The sequence below is a fragment of the Dreissena polymorpha genome, chromosome 5, assembly GCF_020536995.1.
Source record: "Dreissena polymorpha isolate Duluth1 chromosome 5, UMN_Dpol_1.0, whole genome shotgun sequence".
Taxonomy (NCBI): domain Eukaryota; kingdom Metazoa; phylum Mollusca; class Bivalvia; order Myida; family Dreissenidae; genus Dreissena; species Dreissena polymorpha.
Window position 1 is genome coordinate 307,932 of NC_068359.1, and position 27,346 is coordinate 335,277.

General features: G+C 36.6%; 2 protein-coding genes across 2 annotated transcripts; one reads left to right on the forward strand and one right to left on the reverse strand.

Annotated features, from left to right (window-relative positions):
• The first annotated feature begins 297 nt into the window (after positions 1-297).
• On the forward strand, positions 298-14,414 carry LOC127881943 (proton myo-inositol cotransporter-like). The gene is made up of 10 exons (XM_052430203.1): positions 298-1,072; positions 2,584-2,743; positions 3,470-3,681; positions 4,556-4,664; positions 4,874-5,037; positions 5,475-5,583; positions 8,119-8,237; positions 10,411-10,536; positions 11,100-11,252; positions 11,620-14,414. The coding sequence occupies exons 1-10, from the start codon at positions 553-555 to the stop codon at positions 11,790-11,792; spliced, it is 1,845 nt and encodes a 614-aa protein (XP_052286163.1). The 5' UTR covers positions 298-552; the 3' UTR covers positions 11,793-14,414.
• Positions 14,415-16,885: 2,471 nt separating this feature from the next.
• On the reverse strand, positions 16,886-21,983 carry LOC127881950 (uncharacterized). The gene is made up of 6 exons (XM_052430214.1): positions 21,755-21,983; positions 19,238-19,359; positions 18,355-18,451; positions 17,901-17,931; positions 17,432-17,539; positions 16,886-17,083 (listed from the first exon to the last, which is right to left on the reverse strand). The coding sequence occupies exons 1-6, from the start codon at positions 21,879-21,881 to the stop codon at positions 16,996-16,998; spliced, it is 573 nt and encodes a 190-aa protein (XP_052286174.1). The 5' UTR covers positions 21,882-21,983; the 3' UTR covers positions 16,886-16,995.
• Positions 21,984-27,346: the final 5,363 nt, after the last annotated feature.

A 27,346-nucleotide genomic window follows, 5' to 3' on the forward strand; every position in this document is an offset into this window, starting at 1 on the left:
AAGCGGCCGCCTCTCCTGCCTCCCCATTTCATACGCCCGACTACTCAAAGATCTATAGACCTGTATTCGATATGTCTTTGTAGATCTATTACTGTGTATACAAAGGCTTTTAAAGCAAGATTAAATAATACTTGGCAATTTTCATCGTGAAAGCTCCTTCATAGAGCTATTAAAAACATGTTTTTACTTAAATTTTTGCAAATTATATAGCCAATAATATTTCGTAAAGATCAAGCGAAAAAGTGCAGCGAAATGCACGTGCTTATTACCGGGCCGCCCTTATTACCTGGCCAAAGTTATTCAAGCGTATAATTTAATAAGATGGCGGACATGGTACGCATCCGTGTTTAACGAAACGGAGTTTATCATGTTATGATCATTCGATAATTTTTGCTGAGTTCAAACGATTTTCTTCCAACAAAACAACACAAATGAAATGGTAACTAGCAAACCGGTTTAAATCAAGCGACATTCGCGTATGAAACTTTGAGTGTAAGTCTTATTGCTTGAACTTTAACCTTTTGACAATTGGGTAAACAAACGATCTGTGTCATGCTACAAGAGGCTTCTGATAGCGATAACGAAAGTTACGAACTGGACGATTTAAAAATGTCATCTTCAGAAACCCGGGCATTGCTGAGAGAATCGTCGAGCAGAATGGATCGCGCTAGCTACAACAAAGACGCAAGTGACGGCAGTGTGCAATTGGATGGAAAAAGTGACATAAAAATCAGGGAACTGAAAACGCCATGCTTTATTTACGTTTTGTCATTTTTCTCAGCAATTGGTGGATTTCTGTTTGGTTATGACACCGGTGTTGTTTCTGGTGCGATGCTTTTGCTCAAAGATGAATTCCACCTCACTTCACTTGAGGAAGAAGTAATTGTCAGCGTCACAATAGGCTTTGCATTTCTGTTTGCGCTGCTGGGTGGTTGGTTAAACGATAGATATGGCAGAAAGTTGACCACGGTCATGGCCAGTTTTGTGTTCACCATTGGAGCAGGCGTGCTGGCTGGTGCTTATGCTCTGTGGATGCTGATTGTGGGTAGAGCGATACTCGGAATGGGAATAGGTGAGTATAATTACAGTATGTTTGTGTACGTTTTAAAAACCATTTAAAACGTTGTCGTATATCGCCTTATTCCAACTAATTTGTCAAGCTTAAGGTGACATAAAAGCTGGTTATAGGCATGCTTTTTCTCAGATGGCTTATTTTACTCTATCATACCAATCAGATTAGATGCTTGTTAACACTTTTTATGCCCCCCTTCAAAGAAGAGGGGGTGTTTTGCTGGATGTTGGACGGTCTGTCGGTAGACCAGTTCGTTTTCCGATCAATAACTTGTCAACGAATTGACCGATTGGCTTGATACTTCACATGTGGAAGTAGATGACCCCTATTGAAAATGGAGTGACTAGGTCAAGGTCGCTGTCACAGTAAGTGTGAAAATTGTTTCCGATCAATAACTCCTCAATAAATGGACCGATAGGCTTGATACTTTATATGTGCATTGGCCTTGGACAGTAGATGACCCCTATTGAAATTAGGATCACTAGTTCAAAGCCCTGTTTGGGGGGGCACATGGTTCAGACTGCGTAACTCTTGTTACTTTTACATTCATTCATAATTTACACTCGTGTGCTTTATAAAATAGTCAACCATGGGTTTCTATAATTGAACACTGGACGTTGGATTCATAACCACGCCTCCTGAGGTCGATCTACAACAAACACCGAGTGAAGATATCAAATGTTTGTTTAAGGCATCTCAGACAAAAAATGAAGTTTCTGAATGGCTATATGAATTGTCAACAAATTGTTGATCAATCAACTCTGGTGAATGCTGATTTGATTAGAATGATGATAATTATGAGGACTGTTTGAAGTAAGAAAAGGGTTTGTTGGGATAAATAAGCGGCCCTCTGGGAAAACAGCGCTTAACACATGTTAGTTAAGTATTACCCCAGAGTAGCATGTATTGTCCGAACAGGCTAGTCTGGAACAACACTTTCTACTCAGACTATATTTTCCTTCAAAAGAGACCTCCTTCTAACAACATCACTGATGAGCTCCTGCGAACTGCTCAGGCTAATCTGGGACGCTGCTTTATGCACATGCATTAAGCCCTGTTTTCCTAAAGCTTGGCTAAAAAACCAACATAAATAAATGCAACTATTGCAGTATTCTACTTAAGATTTGTATTTATTAATTATGTTTAACCCTTTGCATGCTGGGAAATTTGTCGTCTGCTAAAATGTCGTCTGCTGAATTTGTAAAATAAGCATTTTCTTCATTTTGTTCAAAGAATACTATCAGAATAGCAAACAGTTTGGATCCAGATGAGACGCCACATTCTGTGGCATCTCATCTGGATCCAAACTGTTTGCAAAGGCCTTTAAAATTCGGTTCCAGCACTGAAAGGGTTAATAAATTGTTTTAGTGGTAGTTTACCCAAATTCATTAACATTCCATCCATGTATTAAACTGTGCATTGAAGATATATTCTTCAGTTTGAATACAACTTAAAACGATAAGCAAAATATTATTTAACAACATGAACATATAAATATTGTATTATTGCAGGCCTGGCCTCCATGACAGTACCAGTATATATTGCAGAGTGTGCACCAATTCATCTACGGGGCAGACTAGTAACTTTAAATAATCTCTTTATTACTGGTGGGCAGTTTGTAGCCAGTGTGGTGGATGGAGCTTTTAGTTACGACAAAAAACATGGGTGGAGGTAATTTCTTATTCTCAACATGAAACTCTCCAATATTCCTATAGACAAATAAAAAAAGACAGACAAAGAACAAAATGATAGACAAAGAACAACATGATCTTTGTAAAGAAATACTGTGTTACAACAATGCTACAAAAAATTTAGCATAAATCTGTAAGTCGTGAAACCAGCAACATGTACTGCAATTATTGGCAAACCATTATTTTTAATATCAGTCGAATGCTGTTGATATTTTAGGTTAAGTTATAGTTAGAAGTGAATTTGCAATTTAACCATGACATTGTTCTCATAACTAGTGAATTTAATGTGGTAAAAAATAACACAATTTCCAATTGCAATCTGAAATTACCAAATATGAAGGAATGTTGTGTTAATTTTGTTCCAAAATGGCACTATCTGTTAGCGAACAAATAAACACTGAAACTGACATTTGCAGCAAACAGCCGTTAAAATGAATATTAAGATTTGTTTGTGCAGTTATTAACAAAGCAATTATAAAGACACTATTCCCACACTTAAGATTTTAAGACACACATTTCCCAATATCAGTTTTTTTGCGCTAATTTTTCCCCAAATGGCACTGTATTGGTTCTTTCTCCAATTTGGAAAATATTTACAGCGTCAACAAACATGCATAATATTACAAAATTTCAAATGATAAAGTATTGTTGATGAAAATAAATCCTTAAACCTTCCATACTTATGTGAATAAATATACTGTGACAGGTATATGCTTGGCCTGGCAGCTATTCCATCAATTGTCCAGATGATTGGATTCATCTTCCTACCAGAGAGTCCGCGCTGGCTAGTGGCCAATGGCATGTCCGAGAAGGCTCGCACAGTGCTCGTCAATATACGTGGGACGTCCGACATCGAGGATGAAATGAAAGAGGTTGAGCTAGTTGTGGCTGAAGATAAGAGAGAGAAAGAACTATCAGGTGATCAGTCAATGACTTTTTGGAGGATATCATTAGTTTGTACAGATAATAGCCATGCACGTATGAGACATGCATCAATGTATCGTGAATAATTTTTTAGAAGAAATGTTTATAGATATTTGCTTAACTTTCATATATTAAAGGTTTATTACTGGTAGTTATTAATATGTATTTTACACATATCTCTAATTATGCTGTCTTTAGATCGAAGTAAGAATAATTTTTAGCTCAGCTGTTTTCGGAGAAAAAAACCGAGGTATTGTTTCAGCCAGCTCGTCGTCCGGCTTCAGCCGTCCAGCATCCGCGTTGTGCTAAAACGTGCTAACGTGCTAACATTGGCTCTAAAATCAAAGTGCTTCCACCTACAACATTGAAACTTCATATGTAGCTGCACCTTGATAAGTTCAACATGCCACACCTATTTTGGGTCACTAGGTCAAAGGTCAAGGTCACTGTGATCTCTAATATTCTTCTGACAAGCTTTCATTTATTCAAAACTGCACCCACAGCCGAGCGTTTGCACCCGTTATACGGTGCTCTTGTTTAACTTTTATTGCGTCCATATGCACATTTTGCCATTGATTAGAACTTCAAAAAGATTTACTTTTTATGACACACCTCTCTAATGCTGAGCAAATGGTAAATAAGCTGTCTTGTGTTCTTAATTTACAATAAACAATAAGTTTTTAACATTTCTGAGAAATCCTTTCTTCTTTAATGCGTACATATGCACATTTTTCCATTGATTATAAGTTCACAAAGATTGCCTCTTTATGGCAATTTGTATGAAAGTGTTGACATTATCCCACTTGAAGAAATAAGGCTTATGGATAGCATCATACGTCTTATAAATGAAAATTTATTTCTCTTCCAGGTTCCAATGTGTTCATGAAGATAATGCGGACTCCTTCTGTAAGGAAGGCACTTATAGTGGGATGTGGCCTTCAGTTGTTTCAGCAGCTCTCAGGAATCAATACCGTCATGTAGGTTAGACAGCAATATTGTATTTATTGGAAAATTGTGTTTATTTTAGAAATAATACTTCTTGGTCATAGTTTGTTTTTAAATAACCCACGGTCAGAAGATATATTGTTAGATGATCGGATTGTATTGTGTATTACAAATAACAGTTTATAAAACACAATTTGATGAACCAAATGATATGAACTAAGGGGAACTGTGCCATTTCCAGGTACTACAGTGCTACAATCATCAAAATGTCGGGTATTAGAAATCAGACTGATGCCATTTGGCTTGCAGCTGGCACTGCGGGGGTCAACTTTGTGTTCACCATTGTTGCCTTGTTCCTGGTGGAACGGCTGGGACGAAGAAAACTCATAATTTCTAGTCTTTTTGGTAAAGTTTTCCCTCAAAGGTCTTGTGTAGAAATTATTGATAATTGTTGGTAGATTGCTAATGCTATTTTTATGCATATTTATATAGCTGAAATGAATTACTTTCATCAAAATGTTACAATTTATTTGACTTTGTTAAATTTAAAATTGATTTCTTTAATTATTTAACTAAACATCTAAACATGTCAATTCATTGTGTGATAGTAGCAACCAAAGTTTGATGTCTTATCATTCAACATATATGGACAATTTTTTACCATTATTTTTAATATTAAACGGTTTGGCCCAATGTATATTGCGACCATAAAAAGTAGCTCATTATTCACACTGGAACTCACTTGTTGAGCTACCTACTTCAAATGCTCAAAAATGTTATAAATCATTATGCTGCAAGATTTGTAATCATTTTGGATCATATATCGTTTTCTACACTTGTAGGAGTATGGGTAAGCCTGGTGGTGCTAGCTATAGGTTTCCAGCTGGCGGCATTTAACTCACCTCCCGTGACAGTCTCAGAACCCGGTGATGGCTTTTGCCACGGATACACGTACGTCTAAATGTGCTAAGTCCAAAATGTTAGCCTCTGCCTCAATCACTGTGAACTGTTTTGAAAGTCTCACTAGGATAAACATTTGATTTATTATGCCCCCCTTCAAAGAAGAGGGGGTATATTGTTTTGCTCATGTCGATCCGTATGTCGGTCCACCAGATGGTTTCCGGATGATAACTCACGAAAGCTTAGGCCTAGGATCATGAAACTTCATAGGTACATAAATCATGACTTGCAGATGACCGCTTTTGATTTTGAGGTCACTAGGTCAAAGGTCAAGGTCACGGTGACCCAAAATAGTAAAATGGTTTCTGGATGATAACTCAAGAACGCTTATGCCTAGGATCATGAAACTTCATAGGTACATTGATCATGACTCGCAGATGACCCCTATTGATTTTCAGGTCACTAGGTCAAGGTCACGGTGACCCGAAATAGTAAAATGGTTTCCGGATGATAACTCAAGAACGCTTATGCCTAAGATTATGAAACTTCATAGGTACATTGATCATGACTCGCAGATGACACCTAATTATTTTCAGGTCAAAGGTCAAGGTCACAGTGCCAAAAAATGTATTCACACAATGGCTGCCACTACAACTGACAGCCCATATGGGGGGCATGCATGTTTTACAAACAGCCCTTGTTATATTTCAAGTTAAAGTTTATTTCAATTTAATGCACAGGGCATTAATAAATGTGTAAGTTTTTGTAAGCATTTTAATAATAGACCAAAGTGTGAATTTGTTTTTTGCATTAAGGGCAGATAGCTATGAAGGCTTGTTATACCCCTGCAAACAAAGTTTAATAGGGGTTTTATTGGAGTCACTTTGGAAAACTCTTAATATGTCCATGAAGTGTGGATGTGCAAGACACAATTATCATGCTCAGTGATCAACACTTCCCTTAGTTACCGGTATGTGCCCTTCAGCCATTTGTATGACAGAAAAATATTAAGTATTCTGTTTGTGGACCAAACTTCATCCATATTTCTCAAGGGATTGAATTTCAAGTAAAATTTTGTCATTGCCACAAAGTATAAATGTGTAAGACACATTTTTGATGTGCAGTATTCCATTTTCTTCTGAGTTAGGTTACCTTTAACTTTGCCATGTGACAAATCCATTTGGGGGTAATTTTAGTTATTTTTGAAACAAACATCTGGTTATTATTATAACATTATTAGTTTTGCACAAGATAAACATATTTATCATTTCATGAGAATATTTTGAAATCTTTATTGGTGAGTTAACTTGTGGCTTCTTTACAATAATAAATAATCATCACTGTATCTGCAACCATATCATTCACTTATAAGGCATTGATAGTTCAGACATCAAAATTTTCTTTTGGTGAACAATTTTTGTTAAATCTCTTTAATTTTCACATACATGTGAATTAAGAATGACATATTAATTTAAATTTGTGGCAAAACCTTTGCTCGCATAAGCTTTACTGTTACATTTTGCAAGTGATTGATATGCAAAAAGTAGGTAAATTTTATCTTGGTATACCTCTGTCACCAAGAACCTTTGGTATTTGGCCCATGTCTTGGCCTAGAAATTGTTAAGTGGTTTAAATAATTAAGATAATGTGCTCACACAAAGTGTTTGGTTGCTAGAGTGGTGGGTCTGCTACCTTAGAGAGTTAGTATTTGACATATATATTAACAAAGGCCTTTCTATAGCTGAATTATAGCTAGTGTATCAAAATCAATTATGTTTTTTTATTTTTAGCTCGGCTGTTTTCGGAGAAAACCCGAGGTATTGTCATAGCCAGCTCGTCGTCCGGCGTCCGAGTCGTGCTAAAACATTTACATTTTGTTAAGGTTTTGAACATTGGCTCTTAAATCAAAGTGCTTCAACCTACAACTTTGAAACTTCACATGTAGCTGCACCTTGATGAGTTCTACATGCCACACCCATTTTTGGGTCACTAGGTCAAAGGTCAAGGTCACTGTGACCTCTAAAAAAAAAAAAAATCTGACAAGCTTTCATTTATTAAAAACTGCACCCGCAGCCGAGCGTGGCACCCGTTATGCGGTGCTCTTGTTGGTTAAGTTTCCATTTTATAACATTGAGGTTTAAAAAAAAAACACAATTACCCCAAATAACAACCAGTTTACCAAGGTAATGATGATTTTTTGTTTTGAAAGAATGATATGCAAAGTAAATACAAAATGTACGATAAAATAAAAATCATGATGTTTATTAAGATGTTAATATTTTCCTCTATTTATTGCACAAAGTGCGGTTATTTGTTAGTATTTGCAGTGTTTGAAGCATTATGGCCTGATGTTAACTCTTCAGTGCTGGAACCGAATTTTGAAGGCCTTTGCAAACAGTTTGAATCCAGATGAGACGCCACAGAACGTGGCGTCTCATCAGGATCCAAACTGTTTGCTATTCTGATAGTATTCTTTGAAAAAAAATTGAAGAAAATGCTAATTTTAGAAATTCAGCAGAAGACATTTTAGCAGACGACAAATTTCCCAGCATGCAAATGGTTAACTTACATTTTTTTTTACTGCAGGTGGTGTGAAGGATGCATTGAAAATACAAAATGCGGGTTCTGTTACAATGACTTTGGTCACGGCCCAGTGAATGGGTCATGTCTGCCTATTGATGGGGAGAATACGGGGCATTCTTCAGGTATACAGTGCAATTTAAAGCTTCTTTAATATGCAACTGGCATTATTATGGCCGAAGAGCATAGAGTGTTACTCCTGTTTGTCTGCGTATGTGTTTTGTGTGTGTTTTTCTAGTCCCCTACCGGTTTCACCAGAGGGGACTTGTGGTTTTGTCTCCGTCCGTCCGTCACACTTTTATGGATCCTGTGATAACTTTAAAAGTTCTTAATATTTTTTCATGAAACTTGGAACATGGATAGATGGCAATATGGACATTATGCACGTCATTTCATTTCGTTCCTACGTCAAAAATTATGGTTGCTATGGAAACAAATAGACTAGAAATACTGCTGAAAATGGTGTTTTTTCTGGATCCTGCGATAACTTTTAAAGTTCTAAATATTTTTCCTGAAACTTGAAAAATGGATAGATGGCAATATGGACATTATGCACGTCATTTCATTTCGTTCCGACGTAAAAAAAATCTGGTTGCTATGGCAACAAATAGACTAGACATACTGCTGGAAATGGTGGTTTTCTGTATCCTGCGATAACTTTTAAAGTTCTTTATATTTTTTCATGTAACTTGAAACATGGATAGATGGCAATATGGACATTATGCACGTCATTTCATTTCGTTCCGATGTAAAAAAATCTGGTTGCTATGGCAACAAATAGACTAGACATACTGCTGAAAATGGTGGTTTTCTGTATCCTGCGATAACTTTTAAAGTTCTTAATATATTTTCATGTAACTTGAAACATGGATAGATGGCAATATGGGCACTATGCACGTCATTTTATTTCGTTTTGATGTCAAAAATTCTGGTTGATATGGCAACAAATAGACTAGAAATACTGCTGAAAATGGTGGTTTTCTGGATCCTGCAATAACTTTTAAAGTTCTTGATATTTTTTCATGAAACTTGAAACATGGATAGATGGCAATATGGACATTATGCACGTCATTTCATTTTGTTCCTAAATAAAAAATTTTGGTTGCTATGGCAACCAAATATATATATAAAAAAATCTGGAATTTCTGACAATGGTGGAGCCGGTAGGGGACTTATATTGCTTGACAATAGTCTTGTTAGTTATTGCGACATTTCCTGTCCAACTCATAATTTGGATATAAATTGGCACACATAATCATCATATAAAGAAGATGTATCAGGTGCATTATTCATGTTGCTTGCTTCAAGATTAACCTGACAGTGGAAAGTCAGAATTTTGCTTATTCCTCATATGAATACATTTGTATAGCGAAGTTTCAGATTGTGTCCAGGCAATTACTTTGTTATGCACAAAATAAATTAGAAATTAATTTGCGTCAAATGACTATAATATCAAGACAATGTGTAAAGTTCAACAAACATGTTGCTTCCTTCAAGGTCAGTGGTGTATTGATAAGTTTTCATAAAATGTGTATGCATGATGGGATATTGAATTAATTCGCACTATAAATCAACAAATAAAAGTTAGTGCATATCAAATACATGTACATTGTATATAGAGAAAGAAAATGCTTGTGTCCACCAAACTTAGTTATGCATGTTGGGTTTTCAAAATAAATGAACACAAATTATCATCATATCAAGATAACATGTCAGGTGCAACAACCATTTCTTTTGCTTTGAGATTTTGTGCATATTCCAGACATTGCAAATAGCATACCGGGTATTCGTGCATTTTGAGATTTACAGATAAATTGACTGTGATTATTATAATACTGGTTTCAAGTTCCAGGTCACAGTGGGCACTTGAAATTTGTGTATTGTCTTATTCATGGTACTAGTAATCTAAGATGTAATTTGACTGTCAGTTCTATTTCTTTATAGTGCATTCGCAAGAATTTCGTTAAAGACAACTAAGCTGCTTGCTTAAAGGTTAATGTCATGTTCGTGAGGTAGGCTTTATGTGTTACCAGTGAACAGTTAAAAAGGACTTGGCACATACTTGCTGTGTTAACTGTTCACATTAAAAATAATTCATCTGATCTTAAAAATAAGAATGGACTTAAAATTGTTTTTGATTTTTCACTAATATGTCAGGTCAGGCCCTTTTCCATTAAATTTTAAGGCCCTGGTCCAAGAAGTTATTCCTATTTTTTATTTATTGCAAAGTTAGATGCTGAAAAGCCTTATAAATGTACTGGTTGTTCCTAAAGTAATTATGTTTCTTTATTTTGACAGTTGGCCAATGCAATGCCACTACTGGAGATGAGACAGACTTGATATATGCCTATCAGTACTGCCCCACGGACTACAGCTGGATGGGAATAGCAGGCCTGGGACTGTATCTCATGTTCTTTGCACCAGGTTAGCTAAAAATATAGTTGATATACTCGTAAGGTTTTATTCATATATTAATATAAATAGTAACCCATTTTGGGGAAATCCCAAGGCCATTATCACGTTACTGCGGCTATTTTCAAGCCCTTTCCCGGCCCGGCCATTTGTTAACCTCATAGTCTGAGTATAAAAAGGAGTGGCTGTGCTTCTTTCTTCAATCATATAAATTGCCATAATCAAAACCTGGAAAATAAGAATTACCAGAAAGAACATAAGAACATATTAAAGAATAATGAATGGTTTAACTAAAAGTTACAGTATCACTATTGTTTGATTTCTTTGAAAATAATTTATATAAATGAACAAATATTAACTGTCAAGTTTAGATTATTGTATATTACATGTAGAATCCTCACAGGGGTAGGATATTCTTAAATTATATGTGTAACTCGTTATCAGTTTTATTGATTCAATACTTTTTCGTATTCTTACGTACAAATACAGTAGGGCAACAAGGTCAATAAATTTCATCACCACTATCAAATATTCAAACCATTAATAATATTGCTCCTTTCATGGACTCTTCTCAGGCATGGGTCCCATGCCGTGGACCATCAACTCCGAGATTTACCCACTGTGGGCACGTAGCACGGGTAACTCGTTGTCTACGGCAACCAACTGGCTCTCCAACCTCCTTGTGTCCATGACGTTCCTCACGCTTACTGAGACAATCACAAAATATGGTACAGTGATAAATGATTGTATTAATAATATGCAATTGGTAATGTGTTATCTTCGTGATAACTGAATTTGTACTAATTGGTTATCTAAATACAATATAAAAGGTGAGTTTTATGTCTTTACCCTTACTGTAATTATACCAAATAACAATATGAGGATTGTACACATTGATAGCCTTTACACTTAAATTTGTACATATTTTTCTTTTCTACTTGATCATAAATGTCATTATATCTTTCACGTGATTCAAAGACTGTGGAACAGGTACCTTCCCTATATGTTAGCATTTTGAATACTGAATACAAAAAATACCTGAAGATAAAATATAGGATTGCAGCTTTTGTTTTAGCTGTAATGACGTGATTGCAGGTACATACTGGCTGTTTGTTGGCATTGTGAGTCTGGCATTGCTTTTCATGATACTAACGTTGCCAGAGACACGGGGAACCAAGCTTGAGGAAGTGGAGGCCTTGTTTGCTGGTCCCCTGTGCAGCTGCTCAAGAGTCTGTGGGAAAACAGAAACTGTTGGGGTCAAATTGTGATAATGTTTTTTTTTCCACGGACCATATGGGGGGGTGATTTTGTTCAAATTATTTCATAAAAATGTTGATGGTTACTGACAGACTCTGTGTGCAAAACTACAAATGGATCATAGGAACAAATGTACATCTGTGATATAAAGTAACGATGGAGAGAAAGAAATTGTACAAAATTGTATTTATAGATGTTTTACATCCAAGTTTTATTATTCATAAAAGAGGATTTTCAGTAAGCTTGCATTATTACATTTTAAGCTCACCTGAGCACAATGTGCTCTTGGTGAGCTTTTTTTGTGATCGCCTTTTGTCAGTCGTGCATTGTGCGGCGTCAACATTTGCCTTGTTATCACTCTAGAGGCCACATTTATTATCCAATCTTCATGAAATTTGGTCAGAAGATTGGTTTCAATGATATCTTTGATGAGTTCGAAAATGCTTGCATTTGCTTGAAAAACATGGCTGCCAATGGGCGGGGCAATTTTTTGTTATATGGCTATATATGGCGATAGTAAAATCTTGTGAACACTCTAGAGGCCACATTTATTTTCCGATCTTCATGAAACTTGGTCAGAAGATTCATCCCAATAATATCTTGGACTAGTTTGAAAATGATGCCAGTTGGTTGAAAAATATGGCCGCCAGGGGGCGGGGCATTTTTCCTTATATGGCTATAGTAAAACCTTGTTAAGACTCTAGAGGCCACATTTATTTTCGAATCATCATGAAACTTGGTCTGAAGATTTGTCCCAATGATATCTTGGACTAGTTTGAAAATGATGCCAGTTGGTTGAAAAATATGGCCGCCAGGGGGCGGGGCATTTTTTCTTTTATGGCTTTAGTTAAACCTTGTTAACACTCTAGGGGCCTTATTTATTGTCCGAATTATATCTTGGACAACTTCGAAAACTGTTCTGGTTGGTTGAAAAACATGGCCACCAAGGGGCTGGGCATTTTTCCTTATATGGCTATAGTTAAACCCTGTTAACAGTCTAGAGGCCACATTATTTTCATATATTTTTTTATCTGTTTAAAACAGTGAAACATTGTATTTAACTCACTAGGATTTCTCTATAAACCACACAAAATATTACATAATTCTGTATTATTATTCAGTGTATATTGTGCAAAATGAACATGTGTAGATGTGACATTAGTCAGAAACACATTAACAGGTTAAGCCTGTCTAAACAAAGTATCCTAGGGTAGTTTTAGCGTATCTGCAATGTATTTAAATGGGATTAGGTGCTAATACGTAGTAGGAAGTACACATGTAGATGAGTACATTTATGATAAAGGGAGCCGGCATAAACTCTGTCAGACATATGCCCTATTGGGGTCAGACCATTCTTGACATATGCCACCGCAGACACCTTCTGAAGTTTTGCCATTCATCAAACTATATACCCGTTACCGGTATGTACAGCTTGGTATGTCATACAATTAATTAACACAACTAATTTAGCTATTCAATTGTCAACAGAGTGTTCATATTTAACTATCTGAAAGATTAAGGTTGTCTAAGAGGCAAACTGTCAATTTGAGTGAATATGAAATGATTTTAAAAATGTTTATTTATTATCCGGGCTCAAATAAGATGTGATTTTGAATAACATGTGGGAGGCCAAAGTCCTGAATGGCACTATATCAAATTGGCATATGTCTGAGAGGGTATATGGCTACACACAAAATATCTGGAAGCAGGGCATATGTCCGACAGTAGTGTTAGAAACATATTTAAAATATGGATTGTGTATGCAAGTTTAATACAGTTCAGTGTAAAATTATTCAGGATGGGCAAAGGTTGACTCAATGCTGATCAAGATATTATTCTGATGTAGGTTCTTTGTCATATGTAATGTTGATACTGAATACAAATGTATATACAATTTCCAGTAGTAATTGTTATGTACCAAAACCAGTTATGTAGATCATGAATGTAAACAAATTAGCAGGGAATAGTGTGTGATATTTCATTTTATATTTGTGATGCAAAATCATGTTAAGCATATTCTGGAATTTCTGTGAAAAGCAAGATTAGTTATTAACTTTTGTTTTAATTTTCAAATAATTATATAATCCAATATCTTTATTAGTTTTTCACATTTTTATTTGCATAATAATACATATGATTAATATTAAGAACAACGTTATAATTTGTTTAATTGTATGCTCTACAAAATACTTGTTCTTGTAATGAAATTATTTGCTTTATGAAATGCAAAAAGGAAATTTGCAGAAGGTAAAACGTCTTAACTTGTTCTAAGTTATATATTTGTACCTGTTTGTGTTGTATTAAATATTTTGTTACATTGTATATATTGTTAAAGCTTAATTGTTTGGTTAAGAAAAGGTAACAAACACAACTGCACTTATAGTTTTTAAATCGATATTGTTTGCCTTGTCTGTATCTTGTTGTTAAGTCCCCATTTGAAGAAGGAGGCATGGAGAAGTTGCAGTGTACATCTGTTTGTTAGGAAGAGTGTATGGATGTCCTTCAGAAAATTCTGTTCTCAGCAATAAAATAACATGGCATAAATGTAAGCCATCATAAAACAACATGTCACTGTAACAATCGTCTCCCTGCCTCAAATGTCAAGGTCACAATTAAAGTTCAAAGATAAAGTTCATCGGTTTGAAAATTCCTGTATCAGCAATATCTTAACAATATATTGATGTTTTTTAAGCTCACCTGAGCACAACGTGCTCATGGTGAGCTTTTGTGATCGCCTTTTGTCAGTCGTGTGTTGTGCGGCGTCAACATTTGCCTTGTTAACTCTCTCCAGGCCACATTTATTGTCCAATCTTCATGAAATTTAGTCAGAAGGTTGGTCTCAATAATATCTTTGATGATTTCGAAAATGGGTACATTTGCTTGAAAAACATGGCTGCCAAGGGGTGGGGCATTTTTCCTTGTATGGCTATTTATGGCTATAGTAAAATCTTGTTAACACTCTAGAGGCCACATTTATTGTCTGGTTGAAAAACATGGCCGCCAGGGGGCGGGGCATTTTTCCATATATGGCTATAGTAAAACCTTGTTAACACTCTAGAGGCCACATTTATTTTCTGATCTTCATGAAACTTGCTAAGAAGATTTGTCCCAATGATATCTTGGATGAGTTCAAAAATGGTAACCTTTGCTTGAAAACATGGCTGCCAAGGGGCGGGGCATTTTTCCTTATATGGCTATATATGGCTGTATTAAAATCTTGTTAACACTCTAGAGGCCACATTTATTGTCCAATCTTCATGAAACTTGGTCAGAAGAACCATCCCAATAATATCTTGAAAGAGTTCGAAAATGATGACGGTTGGTTGAAAAACATGGCTGCCAGGGGGCGGGGCATTTTCTCTAAGATGATTATAGTAAAACCTCGTTTACACTCTTGAGGCCACATTTTTTTCCGATCTTCATGAAACTTGGTCAGAAGATTTGTCCTAAGGATATTTTGGATGGGTTCGAAAATGGTTTTGGTTTCTTTAAAAACATGGCCATCAGGGGGAGGGGCATTTTTCCTTATAAGGCCCTATATGGCTTTTGTAAAACCTTGTTAACTCTCTAGAGGCCACATTTATTGTCCAATCTTCATTAAATATGTTCAGAAGATTTGTCTTATTGATAACTTGGATAAGTTCGAAAATGGTTACGATTGCTTGAAAAACATGGCTGCCAAGGGGCGGGGCATTTTTCTTTATATGGCTATAGTGAAATTTTGTTAACACTCTAGAGGCCACATTTATAGTCCGATCTTCAGGAAACTCGGTCAGAAGATTTATCCCAATCATATCTTGGACGCGTTCAAATATGATGCCGGTTGGTTGAAAAACATGGCCACCACGGGGGCGGGGCATTTGTCCTGATATGGCTATAGTAAAACCTTGTTAACACTCTAGAGGTCACATCTATTTTCCGATCATCATGAAACTTGGTCAGAAGATTTTTCCCAATGATATCTTGGATGAGTTGGAAAATGGTTTTGGTTGCTTTAAAAACATGGCCACCAGGGGCGGGGCATATTTCCTTATATGGCTATAGTAAAATCTTGTAAACACTTTAGAGGCCACATTTATAGTCCGATCTTCATGAAACTCGATCAGAAGATTCATCCCAATAATATCTTGGACGCGTTAAAAATGATGCCGGTTGGTTGGAAAATACGGCCACCATGGGGGCGTGAAATTTTTCCTTATATGGCTATAGTAAAACCTTGTTAACACTCTAGAGGTCACATTTATTTTCCGATCTTCACGAAACTTGGTCAGAAGATTCATCCCGATTATAAATTTGACAAGTTCAAAAATAATGCTGGTTGGTTGAAAAACATGGCTTCCAGGGCGCGAGGCATTTTTCCTTATATGGCTATAGTTAAACCTTGTTTACACTCTAGAGGCCACATTTATTTTCCGAACTTCATGAAACTTGGTCAGAAGATTTGTCCCAATAATATCTTGTGATCTCAGGTGAGCGGCTTTGGGCCTTTCAGACCCTCTTGTTTTAATAACTTGCCACCAATATTAGTCATCATAAGACCAGGTGTCCTGTGTAACTAACACTGGTCTCCCTAACTCAAAGTTCATGGTCACTAATAGAAGTTAAGTTTTAAATTGGCAATTAAGCAGCTATAACATTATTGACTTGGGCATATATACCCCATGTATTGCGTGTAACACTCGTATCTCCACCTTAAAGGTCAACGTCACAATTAGAGGCTATGGCCTAATGGTCATTCATCATGCAGTGTGAAAATAAGTACTTAAATGACCAACATGAAAAGGCGAAGTTTCGCATGATAACCCATCTTGCTACTTTAAATATCATGGTGATATTTAGGGACCAAAAGGCAAATTTGACCATAAAGAGCTTGTGTTTTTACAATGTTAGAGTTTTGAGATAAACGTCGAATGTGAGGGCATCAATGTCGTATTCACACATGTCTAGTTTTTATTGTCTTCTCTTTCATTGATCTTCTTCATTCTGCTCTTCTTCGTCGTATTTTCTTCTTATTATTAATATTAAGGTTTAATACAGTGCATTTTTTTCGTCGACATTTAGATGAGCTTTTTAGGCGTACCGATTTTAATAGTACAAAAATACATATGACTTGATATTTAATGTTATAACTGACGAGGTTGATGGCATACGAAACTAAATCCGCAATAATGAACGTTTCATCTCACACTTCACGTTCAGTTCCGCAATAAAGGTCTAGCCCACGATGCATTTGATAGTTTGGCTTAGGCACGAGCAGTCACCGCGTCCGTCTATGTGAAAGGTGGTGCCATGATGGTATACGCTGTAAAAAAAACAGCAATTTGTAATCGTTTTAATAATAATTTAATAATCCAATCCATAGTGTTGCAAGCTACGAAAAGCATTGATCGTGCTTTAAGGCAGTCGTATGTTGTTGTTTTTTTATTATTTTTTTTAAAGCTTGAAAATACTAAGATATTTCGATTGTCTGGTGTATTCAAGCAAATTTCATCATACTAACAAAGACGATTGCCTCTAAAACCAAAGATTCATGCTACCAAACTATGACTTTCGACACCCACAAGTTGAATAACACACACGAAAAACAAAACAGCGTTTAATTTCAATTAAACCAGTTCAGCAAAGTATGAATTGTTGTCTACTATCTTACATTCCTCCGGTGAAGCAGTGATGCGCCTCCATGGAGCACGCGAACAGCCCGTCATCGCACGTGCAGAACGCGCCGTCTATGCGCGCCTTGTCTCCGTGGTTGTAAGACCTGAAACGAGATGTCCATGGCGCTCGTGTACTTACTCCGTGAATGTATTCATGGAATAGAGTGTTAAGTTTACATTGACGATTTAGTTGATAACGGGATACGAAGAGAATTTGTATTTTTCCTTACACGTTACATTGTCTGTAGAACAGGAAATCCTGCTGTGAAGATACTTTAAGGACAGTCATCGTATTTACCGTCTAAATAAACCATCTCGTGTCGTCCTTGTGAAGGTAAAACGTTGATTCTCATTTATGATTTACGTTTTTACCGACCGTACTTGCGTTTAGTGTCTTTTTGCATTAGTTGATGCAGATGATTTCGTTCCCTGATTTTTTTGTGCAAGTGCTAAAATAATACTTACTGTCCGTAAGCCACACACACTGCTGGCGGACCTGAAAGAGTGTCGCCAAGAAATGATACTATGGCGCATTTGTTGTCAGGTATTATTAAACGGGTCAAATGTAGGATAGTAACATTTCAGGATATTTAATAATTCGCATATAAATTCATAATTTGTCAAATGGCATAATGACAAAACTGTACAATACATTAATCAGCATAAATATCACATGTTTACACTCATATAATGGCACTTTATGTTATAAGAAATAACACATAACCTCAAATTACACGTACGCTTATTATTTTGCATGTAAACCCGTCGAAAAAAGTTTATCGTGACGCTACATTACATCGTCAATATGGATATGTAGTATTTACGCAATAAATCAACACATGTTTACAGTGGATGGTTTGACCCCCCCCCCCCCCCCCCCATTCGTTCCCCTGTCTCTGAAGTGCCCCACCATACTCACTCCGCGGTATATGGTAGCCGAGGCTGGTGATGGTAGCGGACCTATTGCAGTGGGCCGTCGTCTCCGCGTTCAGAAAGAACGAATCCACCCAAGCCGTCTGGGAAAATGTGAAAATATAGGTCATGAGAAACTCGTGCTTTAAGTGCTGTCCTCTATCAGAATGTTTAGTCCACGGGACGGCTGTTCTCGATTCCTCATATAGTGCATTTATAGATTGAAGAGATTTCATTGAAACGTCTTTAATAGTTACATCTTATTGCAGTCGGAAAGTTCATTAGTCCCTTGACGACGGAATGCGGCAAAGGTTTACCGGTACTTGACCCTACCGTTTATTGTGTGCCTTTATCTGCACATGCGCTGATGCGACCCCCTGGCCTAACGTGCACAATAGTAGCGCTTATAGTCCTACCAATCTATCTACTTAGCGTTAACATCATGTATCGTACTTTGATTCTGCCTGATAATGTTTTCTAGCTCGTCCTTTAGTGTAAGTAAAACACAATATTTATTAGACTTGAAAATAATATTGACATGTAAGTAAGTGATCTGCTTGATAGCTACCGGTACTTGCATATAAAAATTCGATTTTCGATGTATCATACAAACACATACTGGTAACACTTTTTTCAAAAGTTGTGTTGTTTGTTAAAACCAGAATACCATTCGGACAATATCCTATCAAAGTTACATGGACATTTGACAATAAAGAGGAAATATAGAACATAAACAGTCGACGAGTTGACGTCGGACAAAAGGCGATCCCAAAAGCTGACACTAGTACCCACGTTGTGCTATGTTGAGATAAAAACAACCGCATGTTGACTAAAATTATACTTTGAAATTCGCTCGGAGTTTTTTTCGTGCTTCTATAGCCTTTGTCTACCTGTCCGTTATTGTTGTCCCGGAGCTGATAGAACGTGACGTCATTCTTGTGGTAGATTCCACCAAGTGACGTAAAACACGCGCCGTTTGAGAGCGTCCCCAGCACTGTGGTCGGGTCGGTAGCTGAAAAATTGAGGGACGCGCTCTTGAAAGACAATTTGTAGAAGTATATACGCTTTTAGTTTATTTTCGGCATCAGTATAAAGGTACCAATTATCGCGCGCAGATACAGGATTTGTGGTCACGGGGTATTCACCATTACCAACCGTTCATAACATACCAAACTGCACTCCACATTGAATATAAACGTGCAATTGGCACAGAGACACAATTTAGCGCAAACAATTTTATTATGTACGTCTGCACGATTTACCGTCTTATTGTTAGTGAGTTACACAACAACTTTTAATAGTTATATGTGTTTTTTTTTCAAATGCAAGTGTTTTATTTTGCTTTGCTAGCATGCGTTATTGCTTGAATGGCGAGATAAGTTCTCAACAAAAAAGCAAAAGTGACGTAATACATAAACAGATGCTGACAAATAACAATAACTCTGCAAAAACAGATTGCAGTCTATATTTCTTTTTTTAAAGTCATCCACACATTAAGGTCATTCTACTGTGAAAGTTTCAGCAAGATTTAACTAGTAGTTAAAGACAAGTTAAAAATACAACATTTTGGGGCTATATCTTCCATTGTTGAAAAACAAAGGGCCATAATTCTGCCAACAATAACCTAAGCCAAAATTCCTATCTTTGCAATCATCAACACAATATTTAAACAAGAGATAAAAACACAAAATGTTGGGACTATATATTCAATATGGAACAAGAGATGTGTTTGTCAGAAACACAATGCCCCCTATTGTGCCGCTGTGAATCAGCATAAATTAATTGAAAAAAAAGCTAAATCATTCTTTGAATTGACATTCCCCGCCGAATAGTTTTTATTGATTGGTGCCAATGGAGTAAAATGGCAAAAACTGTAAAATAACACATTGTATGGTTATTGTTTTATGCAATTGCATTTCGTCTTGATGGGCATTGATATCTATACACCCATGAAGTTTCATGTCGAAATATTTTTTCGTATCTGAGATACAGCCCCGTAAAGTTCATACAAAAACAACAAACAGCAATACCGGTAACTCTAATTTAAGAAATGTTAGAGTTGTGATTCTTATGCATGGAACTTTACCTCATTAATATATGGACACCCGTGAAGTTTTGTGTTGATTTGTTTAAAGTATCTGATATATAGTCCTGACAAGTTATATCATACACAAACAACAAAGGTCATAACTCTTATTTAACAAATGTTAGGGCTATTGTTCTCGTGCATTGCACTTCTTCTCATTGATTTGAATATACCAATTAAGTTTCATGTTGAAATCAAAAAAAGGTGTGAGATAGAGCCCTGAAAAGTTAGTGATAGATGGACATCATACAAAAACAACAAAGGGTCATAACTCTTATAAAGTTAAGAAATTTTAGGGGCATGTTTCTTGTACGCGGCACTTCTCTTCAATGATATTTGTGCACACATGAAGTTTCATGTTTCATGTAAAAGTTTCTGAGATTTAGCGCTGAAAAGAGTGTGGCAGATTGACAGCATACAAATACAACAAAGGACAATAAATCGTATTTAAGAAAGTGTGTAGTTATGGTTCTTGTTCATGGTACTTTTCGTCATAGATATATCAATACATCAATGAAGTTTCGTGTTGAAATCTTATGTAGTTTCTGAGATATAGCCCTTAAAAGTTTTTGACAAACGGACATCAAACAAACAACATAAATGAGCAAAAACTCTTATTTGAGGAAGTTTAGGATTATAGTTTTTGTGCGTGGTACTTCTTATTGATATCTGCACAGTCCTGTAGTTTCATGTTGAACATTTATATTGTTTTTACGATATAGCCCCGAAAAGTTTGCGACAGAACATAATAACAAACAACCAAGGACAATAGCTCTTATTAAATGAAGTGTAGGGTTATGTTTTAAAGCATTTTACTTTTCCTCATTGATGTCTATACACCCACAAAATTTAATGTTGAAATCGTAAATAGTTCCTGAGATATAGCCCTGGAAAGTTCGTGACAGACGGACGGACGGAATGACGGACAACGCAGTCTGATTGGTGTGATCTGGTGATGAGTCGTGTTGTATGTATAGGCTTGAAATCTGGAAAGATTCTTAATTATGCTATGATGCTTATATTAACCCTTTGCATGCTGGGAAATTTGTCGTCTGTTAAATGTCGTCTGCAAAATTTCTAAAATTAGCATTTTCTTTGATTTTTTTTCAAAGAATACTATCAGAATAGCAAACAGTTTGGATCCTGATGAGACGCCACGTTCTGTGGCGTCTCATCTGGATCCAAACTGTTTGCAAAGGCCTTCAAAATCCGGTTCCAGCGCTCAAAGGGTTAACTGTTTACACATAATTCTCTGTAGTAACTTCTCTTTTATATAAATACATTGCCATAAATCTTCTACTAAACGTAATCATATTCTTACGGTCTCTTACGGCCTGGCAGTTTGGTTCGTTGACGCACATGCAAACCCCGGAAGTCAGAGACTGGGTGATGTTGGATCCACGCACGCCGGCCAACGTAAGCGTCAAAACCGTCCATTGCGCAATCATCTTTTTATTATTATAAGGCGGAAAGAATATATTGAGTGAATGCGAAGACGCGGTGGCGTTGTGTTACAGTGAGTCGGTGTGTGTATGTATTTATGGCATTGCACTTGTTAGGCAGGAGTTGTTCGCAGATAAGGAGTGATAAGGAATGACTTGTTTCGTACACCCTTGCCACAAAGTGAAGGGACTTGAACTGACCAGATACGAAAATAAAACAATCGTGATGTGCTTTAGTGAAACGGTTTTGTGGTTTTTGCATCTGCTGGGCACACAAAGTGTTATATTTAATTGTGATAAGCTCGTTATTGCATCTTCAGTGTTTTTGTCACGGATAAATATTACATGTAGTGTCTTTTAACTATTGTTACTACATAAAATTTAACTAAAGTCAGCAAACAAGAGGGCCTGAAAGGCCCAAAGTCGCTCACCTGAGATAAAACGAAATGACCTGTTTGTTGCAGCCCAAGATATCAATGGAACACATGTTCTAACCAAGTTTCATGAAGAATGAACAACAAATAGTCCCCCTGGTGGCCATGCTTTTTAACAGACCTGAACCATTTCTGAACTCGCCCAAGATATAATTGGGATAAATCTTCATGAAGATCCGACAATAAATGTTGCCGCTACAGTGTAAACAAGGCAAATATTCATGAAGCACAACGGAAGACAGACAATTGACAAAAGGTGATCACAAAAGTTCACCATGAGCAAACAAGAGGGCATGAAAGGCCCAAAGTCGCTCACCTAAGATAACAAGATGTGTTTGTGAAACACTATGTCCCCGTTTATGACGTTTGACCTTGAAGGATGACCTTGACCTTGACCCTTCACCACTCAAAATGTGCAGCTCCATGAGATACACATGCATGTCAAATATAAAATTGCTAGCTTCAATATTGCAGAAGTGACATTACATGAGCAATTTTGACCCATATATTTGACCTTGAAGAATGACCTTGACCTTGACCTTTCACCACTCAAAATGTGCAGCTCCATGAGATACACATGCATGCCAAATATCAAGTTGCTATCTTGAATATTGAAATATTGCAAAAGTGTACATTAAATGAACGATTTTGACCCATATAGTTGACCTTTGACCTTGAAGGATGACATTGACCTTTCACCACTCAAAATGTGCAGCTCCATGAGATACATATGCATGCCAAATATCAAGTTGCTATCTTCAATATTGCAAAAGTTATTGCAAATGTTAAAGTTGGCGCAAACCAACAGACCAACCAACCAACAGACCAACAGACAGGGCAAAAACAATATGTCCCCCACTACTATAGTGGGGGACATAAAAAAAAATGACCTGTTCTTTGCTGCCCAAGATATAAATAGAACAAATGTTCTAACCAAGTTTCATGAAGAATGAACAACAAATGGCCCCATGGAGGAATGTTTTCCAACAGACTGGAACCATTTTTAAACTCGTCCAAGATATTTTTGGGACAAATCTTCTGACAAAGTTTCATGAAGATCCAACAATAAATGTGGCCTCTACAGTATTAACAAGGCAAATATTCATGACGCACAACGAAAGACAGACAATTGACAAAGGTGATCACAAAAGTTCACCATGAGCAAAAAATATTATGCTCATAAAGATTGTCACCATGTGTGAAGATCAGCAAGTATCATTCAGATTGAACTAAAAATGTGACTAAAAGTATTCACAATGTTTTACTATAAACAACTGTGGTAGTGCGGTCTCGTTCGCTTACGCAAGTGAACCGGTCACGGGACGGTTACGAGTTATGTAACTTTGTGAGCACTTATGTAATACGGAAAAATTTATCGAGTCTAATTAAAGAACGCTTATTTCGATCACACTTACTGGTTGTAATTCAATTAACTAAAGGCGTCCAGTCAGATACGACTGAATCCTCTCAAAGAACTAATCTATAAGTGAAAACCAAAGCAGCTTTAAAGGGATCTTTTCACGCTTTGGTAAATTGACAAAATTGAAAAAAGTTGTTTCAGATTCGCAAATTTTCGTTTTAGTTATGATATTTGTGAGGAAACAGTAATACTGAACATTTACCATGGTCTAATATAGCCATTATATGCATCTTTTGACGATTTTAAAACCTAAAAATTATAAAGCGTTGCAACGCGAAACGATTGAGAGTTCTGTTTTTGTCGTTAAATTTTGTGAAACTACGAAGATTGCTTATATAATGTATAAAATACGTCAACTCTGTGTACTCGGCGGAATAGCTCAGTAGGTTAAAGCGTTTTTACTTCAGGACTCTGGCAGGACTCCAGGGGTCACTGGTTCGAAACCTGGACCGGGCAATGATCTTTTCCTTTTTTAAATTTTATTCTTGATTTTTTACTGGAGCTGTTACGATCCAATGTTTACATTTATCGATATAAAGCATTTAATGAATAAGTTAAAAAATGACAAAATCTGTGAAAAGGCCCCTTTAATGAAAATAAATAACTTTAGTCTAAAGAATCTATGCATCGTTAAAAATGAACAAATACAGCAAATTCCTTAATGAATGTAAAAAGAAGTTCACAATCTGTAAAAAAAATGATATAAATATTAGTTACTGTTAGTGTAGAAGTTGCTTCAAAATTTAGTTTATAAATTAAGTCTTACTTAATCTAAAGAACACAATTTATGGAGAGTGAAAAACTCCAGTGACTCAAATGTAAAAAATAAGAAGAATTTACAACAGTTATTTAAATCAAAAGAGTCTTTCTAATCTAGAAAATGCCAAATACAAGGTTGCCATGGAAACAGTTTCATAGCACAGCAGTCTGCTAACTACACCAAAACACAGTAGGTTAATTTTGCTTATCAGTAAAGATTAAAGACAAGGGCTGTTTGTAAAACATACATGCCCCCCCCCCCCCCATATGGGCTGTCCGTTGTAGTGGCAGCCATTGTGTGAATACGATTTTTGTCACTGTGAACTTGACCTTTGACCAAGTGACCTGAAAATCAATAGGGGTCATCTGCGAGTCACGATCAATGTACCTATGAAGTGTCATGATCCTAGGCAAAACCGTTCTTGAGTTATCATCCGAAAATCATTTTACTATTTCGGGTCACCGTGACCTTAACCTTTGACCTTGTGACCTCAAAATCAATAGGGGTCATCTGCAAGTCATTATCAATCTACCTATGAAGTTTCATGATCCTAGGCGTATGCGTTCTTGAGTTATCAGCCAAAAACGATTTTACTATTTCGGGTCACCGTGACCTTGACCTTTGACCTAGTGACCTCAAAATCAATAGGGGTCATCTGCAAGTCATGATCAATCTACCCGTGAAGTTTCATGATCCTAGGCGTTTGCGTTCTTGAGTTATCATTCAAAAACCATTTTACTATTTCTGGTCACCGTGACCTTGACCTTTGACCTAGTGACCTCAAAATCAATAGGGGTCATCTACGAGTCATGATCAATGTACCTATGAAGTTTCATGATCCTAGGCCCAAGCGTTCTTGAGTTATCGTCTGACAACCACCTGGTGGACGGACCGACAGACCGACAGACCGACCGACCGACATGAGCAAAGCAATATACCCCCTCTTCTTCGAAGGGGGGCATAACAATATACCCCCTCTTCTTCGAAGGGGGGCATAATAAGGCTCTACAGTGCTTTTTTTTTTTTTCATAAAATTGCATTAGTACATGTACAGTTATTTTATGACATAGGTTTATTAAATTGCATGCAAACTACTGTCTTTATGTACACCAGATTTTATGAAAGAAGTCTCAGGTTTATACAAGGGAGTTAACTATTAGTTAACTATAAGAAAGTATTTACTGGTTATCTTTCTTTAACATTATGGCTTATCACAACTAGACTGTTTTCACTATATACACTATATAAATGTGGCCTCTAGAGTGCTAACAAGGTTTTACTATAGCCATTTAAGGAAAAATGCCCCGCCCCCTGGCGGCAATGTTTTCCAACCAACCGGCATCATTTTCGAACTCGTCCAAGATATTATTGGGATTAATCTTCTGACCAAGTTTCATGAAGATCGGACAATACATGTGGCCTCTAGAGTGTTAACAAGGTTTTACTATAGCCATATAAGGAAAATGCCCCGACCCTTGGAAGCCATGTTTTTCAAGCATACGTAACCATTTTCAAACTCATCCAAGATATCATTGAGACCAATCTTCTGACCAAATTTCATGAAGATTGGACAATAAATGTGGCCTCTAGAGTGTTAACAAGGCAAATGTTGACGCCGCACGACGGACGACGGACAAAAGGCGATCACAAAAGCTCACCATGAGCACGTTGTACTCAGGTGAGCTAAATATTATGCTCGTAAAGATTGTCACCATGTTTGAAGATGATATTATTTTAAAACGAATTGAGTAAACTAAATCAAGATATGATAACAACATTTGCACTCAGCAAGTGTAATTCAGATTGAACTAAAAATGTGACTAAAAGAATTCACAATGTTTCACTATAAACAACTGTAGACATACAAAAAAATACCACCCAGGGGCGTTTCTAGGCATAGGGCAGTAGGGCCCGTGCGTATAATTTAGTTTCAAACTTAAAAAATGAAAATTCTTAAAATTCGAAAAATGCAATAAAAAGTGAGGGCTAAGGGGGTAATGGTTATAATTATGTAAGCAAGCAAACAAGACGTCCAGTTTTAGAAAGTAACAGTGGGTACAAAACACAACACGGTCTTAACTCCAAACATACGAAGAAAAGTCTTTTTTTTTTCACTGATGAGGGGTAGTAATCTCTGTGTGTACTCGTTTTACGATTGTGCTGTCGCACTTGATTCTTTTGGACACGGGTAGCAGATTATGTACCGTGGGGGCAGAACGCTTGTCTGTACTTGGGCTCCTTAATGTATATAGGGAAAGACAAATTAACGCTGAGCATGTGGTCGACATGTTTGCACAAAGGATAGATCGGAAATTAGCATTACTTTTCAGGGTGTAGTTATTGCACATAAAAGTGGACCTGTGTTTTATGTGAGAGGATGTTTTCTTTTGAATGAATTACACATAGTCGAAACTGGTTTTATTGAACGAGTTAAATTAAAGGTTAGTATGCTTGCTCAAGACTCAGCGAGCATTCTGTTGTTTCATTCAAAGAGTGTTTCTTTGACAGTTTAATTAAAAACGAATTTAATTTTCTGTTAACCAAATACCCCAAATAAAATCAGTTTCATCAGAAAATAATGCCCGGCTTAGGTTTTGGTGCCACGTCGCACCAGGTTTGACGACTACTCAAAACAAATACACACGTCGTGGGCATGGCACTACATTTTTACAGAGTCGCAACAAATACACGGAAATGGGAAAGGTTTCCAAGGAAAACATGCTTAATCCTTTCCTTTTTTAAGAGGAAGAAATTGATGAAAAAATTGCCAAATGACGCTGAAAGATAACAACAAAACGCTCCTTCGGCAATGCAAATCAAAAAATTTCTTGGTAGAGAAAGCAAGAGTCAAGCATTT

Coding starts and splice junctions, on each gene's coding strand:
- LOC127881943 (XM_052430203.1), top strand. CDS start 553: ATGCTACAAGAGGCTTCTGATAGCGATAACGAAAGTTACGAACTGGAC. Junction 3,682..4,555: donor GAGAGAGAAAGAACTATCAG/GTGATCAGTCAA, acceptor TTTCTCTTCCAG/GTTCCAATGTGTTCATGAAG. Junction 4,665..4,873: donor TCAGGAATCAATACCGTCAT/GTAGGTTAGACA, acceptor TGCCATTTCCAG/GTACTACAGTGCTACAATCA.
- LOC127881950 (XM_052430214.1), bottom strand. CDS start 21,881: ATGATTGCGCAATGGACGGTTTTGACGCTTACGTTGGCCGGCGTGCGT. Junction 19,360..21,754: donor CTGCCAGGCCGTAAGAGACC/GTAAGAATATGA, acceptor TCAATTTTTCAG/CTACCGACCCGACCACAGTG. Junction 17,084..17,431: donor CACTGCTTCACCGGAGGAAT/GTAAGATAGTAG, acceptor TTTTTTTTACAG/CGTATACCATCATGGCACCA.